Source organism: Eurypyga helias, unplaced genomic scaffold (assembly GCF_000690775.1).
Source record: "Eurypyga helias isolate BGI_N326 unplaced genomic scaffold, ASM69077v1 scaffold20440, whole genome shotgun sequence".
In the NCBI taxonomy this organism is placed as follows: Eukaryota; Metazoa; Chordata; class Aves; order Eurypygiformes; family Eurypygidae; genus Eurypyga; species Eurypyga helias.
In genome coordinates, this window is record NW_010224035.1 from 1 (window position 1) to 3,502 (window position 3,502).

Here is a 3,502-nt window from a genome sequence, read left to right on the forward strand (position 1 = left end):
CAGAGGACCTCTTTTCGTGGGGCGGAGCCCGGTGCTTCAGTCGCTTCTGAAAGATGCTCATGGAGGAAACTCCACGGGAGGTTTCTCTTCCTCTTTCTGTGCAGCCCCTTGCTTCACCTTTCCCGTCAGACTGCCCAGGTTTACATGACGTGCTGCGCTTGCTGCCTGCTTATTCTGTCTGCCCTCTGCTCCTTGTCTGTGACAGATATCAACCTTAACTCTCCCAACAAAGGTCTGCTGTCGGATGCCATGACAGATGTTCCCGTGGATAGCGCGGCTTCGGCCAGGACCCCTGCGCCTGAAGGGCTGACTCTTGCTGAAGAGGAGGAGTTGAGATCTGAGCTTGCCAAGGTAACCGGCTGGCTTGTGGGGGGTGCGTGTGCGGTCCTGCTGGGAAGGAACCAAGACAAATTCGTGGTGCTACAGGAGCCGGAGTCGGGGTTTTTTAGGAGTCTTGCAGTGGTGTTACTTGGGATCACTCAGCTAATCGTTAAAAAGCACAAAGCTGGCAGGTACTTCAAACACCGTGGCATGTTGTGTGCTCTTTCCCAGAATGTCTTAACGTACAGCTCTGAGGGAGTAAGTGGTTTTTGATGCTGTGTGCGTAATCGAGGCTTTTAGCTCCACTTGAAGTGAGAAAACTTTTTAGGCAAGTGGTATGCAAAAGCAACTTGTTTTTCCTTAGGAAGCTGAAACAACAAAGCACTTAATGTGCTTTCTTTTTCTACCTTTTTGTCATAAATATTTATTACCCTTTATAGGTGGCTATTTTTGGCACCTATATGCCTTTGAAGAGCTGGGAGTTTGTAATGTAATATCCTACGTTTTGGGTGCCTTTTGGGGTTTAAAGTCAGTTGATAATTTGCCTCGGCAATGCAGGTGAAGGTAATTGCAGCTGTCCTTCCGTAGCCCTTTCCTTCATTTGAGACTCTCGTGGTGATTCTTCGACTTGCAGCTTTTAACAAGGGAGGACTTTGCTCTGGGTGGTCACACGGATCTCTGTGAGCTGGGGTTGAAGTGGAAACGAACCCTCTCTGCCTGGAAACGACTCCAGGGTGCTCTCAATCTTGTAAGAAAGATCTCTGAGGAAAACCACTTTGCTGTAATGACATCAGAGGAGAATTGTATGATGGGAATCTTGGTTAATAATGTTTGGCAACTGATTTTTATCTGCTGTTGAACTTGCGCTGCTGGGAATGAGTTCTGTTAATCGCAGTGCCGTTAAGTCACTGCTACGGACTTCTGTGGGTGTTTTCTCAGCTGAAGCCTGGTCTGTAGGTTTCCCATTCCAGCACCATTCGTGTTCAGCTGTACCTGCTATTCCTACAAAATCTTTAAATTCGTGCGAATGAGATCTTGCTGGTCCTGAGGAAGGTAGGAAGTTGGCTTAGCTCTCAGAATTCTACAGAGCTGTGATTTCAGACAAACCTCTGCCTCTCTCTAAGGTTGAAGAAGAAATTGGTACTCTCAGGCAAGTTCTGGCTGCTAAAGAGAGGCACTGTGGAGAGCTGAAGAGGAAGCTGGGTTTGACTCCCTTGGATGGGTTGAAGCAAAACCTGTCTAAAAGCTGGCATGACGTCCAAGTCTCCAACGCGTGAGTGTTGCTTGTGATGCATGTTTATTTACCTAGGACTCTCTAGTAATTATTTCCCAGCAGTGTGTTCCAGGGCTCTTCCACGTGGCTGAAGGTGGTTGCTCTGATGGGTATATGGAATAAAAGGCACTTAAAAAAAATCACTGCTCTTATAGGTCAGTGTCTCTCTGTTGGCCTAAACTGAGCTTTCCTGTCCGTGATCTGGACAAACTGTTGCTGGATGCTCTTTCCCATGATGTTAGAGATCTAAATTGCCACTTAACAGTCCATTTTGCCCGTTTCTGCCCATTCTTTGAGGTGCAGCCAGCTGTTACCTTGTTCTGAACCTGGGCTCAAAGAGAAGTCCAAGAAGTTACAAAGCTTTACTGCAGAGTGCTTGTTCAGAAGCAGTTTCCTGAGTCTTATAGCTTGGATTAACAAGCCTGCACTTCCTAGGAAAAAAATACCAGTGTGCATTACGCGTAGTTGTCTCCGCCGGAAGCTCTGACTGTTCTGAGCCGGTGTTCAGGGTATGGTCAGTGCAGGGCTTGGCCGTGCCGAAAGGGGAGTCAAGGAGGTGAGTTTGACCCCGGTTGTGCCGGGATGCAGAGGGCACTCAGTACCCACTGAGATGTCATTCAGTCTCAAACGTCTCATGTAACTTGACTGGCATTTGGAGCTACCGACAGTGCAGCTGCTGACCAGACTGCTGACCTGTTCATCTCACTGTTTGTTCTTTCCCTTTCCCTTGTCTTCCCTACTCCACCCTTGCCCTACTTCTGTTCCTCCTTTGTAACAGAAATCTGTGTCATTGTCTTCTAAAAATGAATATTCAAGTTATATTCATTAACACTTTCTGTTTCTAGTTATGTGAAAACATCTGAGAAACTTGGAGAGTGGAATGACAAAGTGACACAGTCTGACTTGTGAGTGCCTGGGGCTCCTCAGCATCCCTCCTTGCTGCATTCCCCGACCCGTGCTGCTCCGTGTTCTCCCGGGCATCAGGGGCTGACTGGGAGCTGGGGGCGTGGGGAAGCAGGGCTGTTAGCAGCAGCCTGCCTGGCTTCCAGCTACAAACACCCCTGAGTTGCAGAGATGAGTGAACGCTACTGCTGCCATCTCTCCCATGGTCTTGCTATTGCGGAAGAAAAATTCCCATCAGTTACCAGACCACGTTTGACTTGAAAAAATGCAAAAAATCAACCTCAGTTTCCCTTTAGCTGGTCACTGGTAGGTTAGTTTGTTGTAATCGGGTGTCTCCTTAGTCAACCTCTGTCTTTACTGTCAAACTGTCCCTTCTCGCCGTCGGGTGTGGCAGGAATCGGTTTGATTTTCGCCTTTCTGTACGGCCACGGGGGAGAGAGCGTGCCCGAAGGCCCCTACCTGGGGCTGGAAAGGGGGCAGTGCAAATGCAGATACATACATCAGCTTCTGAAAGCTGCCATGCGGCTGGGTGTGAACCTTCTCAATGATGTCAACACCAGAAAGCCATGGATTTTAGTCTTTGGGGTATATGTGAGCAGGTGATGAGTGGGGACAAAGCACCTGGCTATACTCTTGGTCTAGAGTGTATCTTTAGTAATCCCCATTCATGTTGGGTATCAACCACTTCCATCCCTGCTGAGTGTAAGGGAGATCCTGCATGTTTTCCACACTGAAGTGTCTCCCTTCTGTGCCTTGTGTAGAAGGAGAGGATTATTTAGCTCAGAAGTTGTGGCTTGGGAGCATCCCATCATAAGCAAGACGGCACCCATTTCATCGGGGAGGGTTACATCTAATCTGCTGTATGTCCCCTCCCCTGAGCACCTCTGGGTGTTGTCTGCGTGGCTGCAGACACTCTGGTACTTGTTTGTTCTGTACCGGCAGCGTTAATCCCCACAACCCCAGGGTGCTGGTTTGGGTGCAGGCAAACGTGGTTTGTAAAGATCG

General features: G+C 48.7%; 1 protein-coding gene across 1 annotated transcript in view; it reads left to right on the plus strand.

The window, feature by feature from the left end:
* Positions 1–210: 210 nt before the first annotated feature.
* TPD52L2 (tumor protein D52-like 2) overlaps positions 211–3,502 on the plus strand; it is a 13,409-nt gene continuing 10,117 nt past the window's right edge. Inside the window, exons 1-3 of the mRNA XM_010160243.1 lie at positions 211–351; positions 1,446–1,594; positions 2,440–2,499. Of these exons, the coding sequence (XP_010158545.1) occupies positions 250–351; positions 1,446–1,594; positions 2,440–2,499 (311 nt within the window). The 5' untranslated portion in view covers positions 211–249. The remainder of the gene's footprint in view (positions 352–1,445; positions 1,595–2,439; positions 2,500–3,502) is intronic.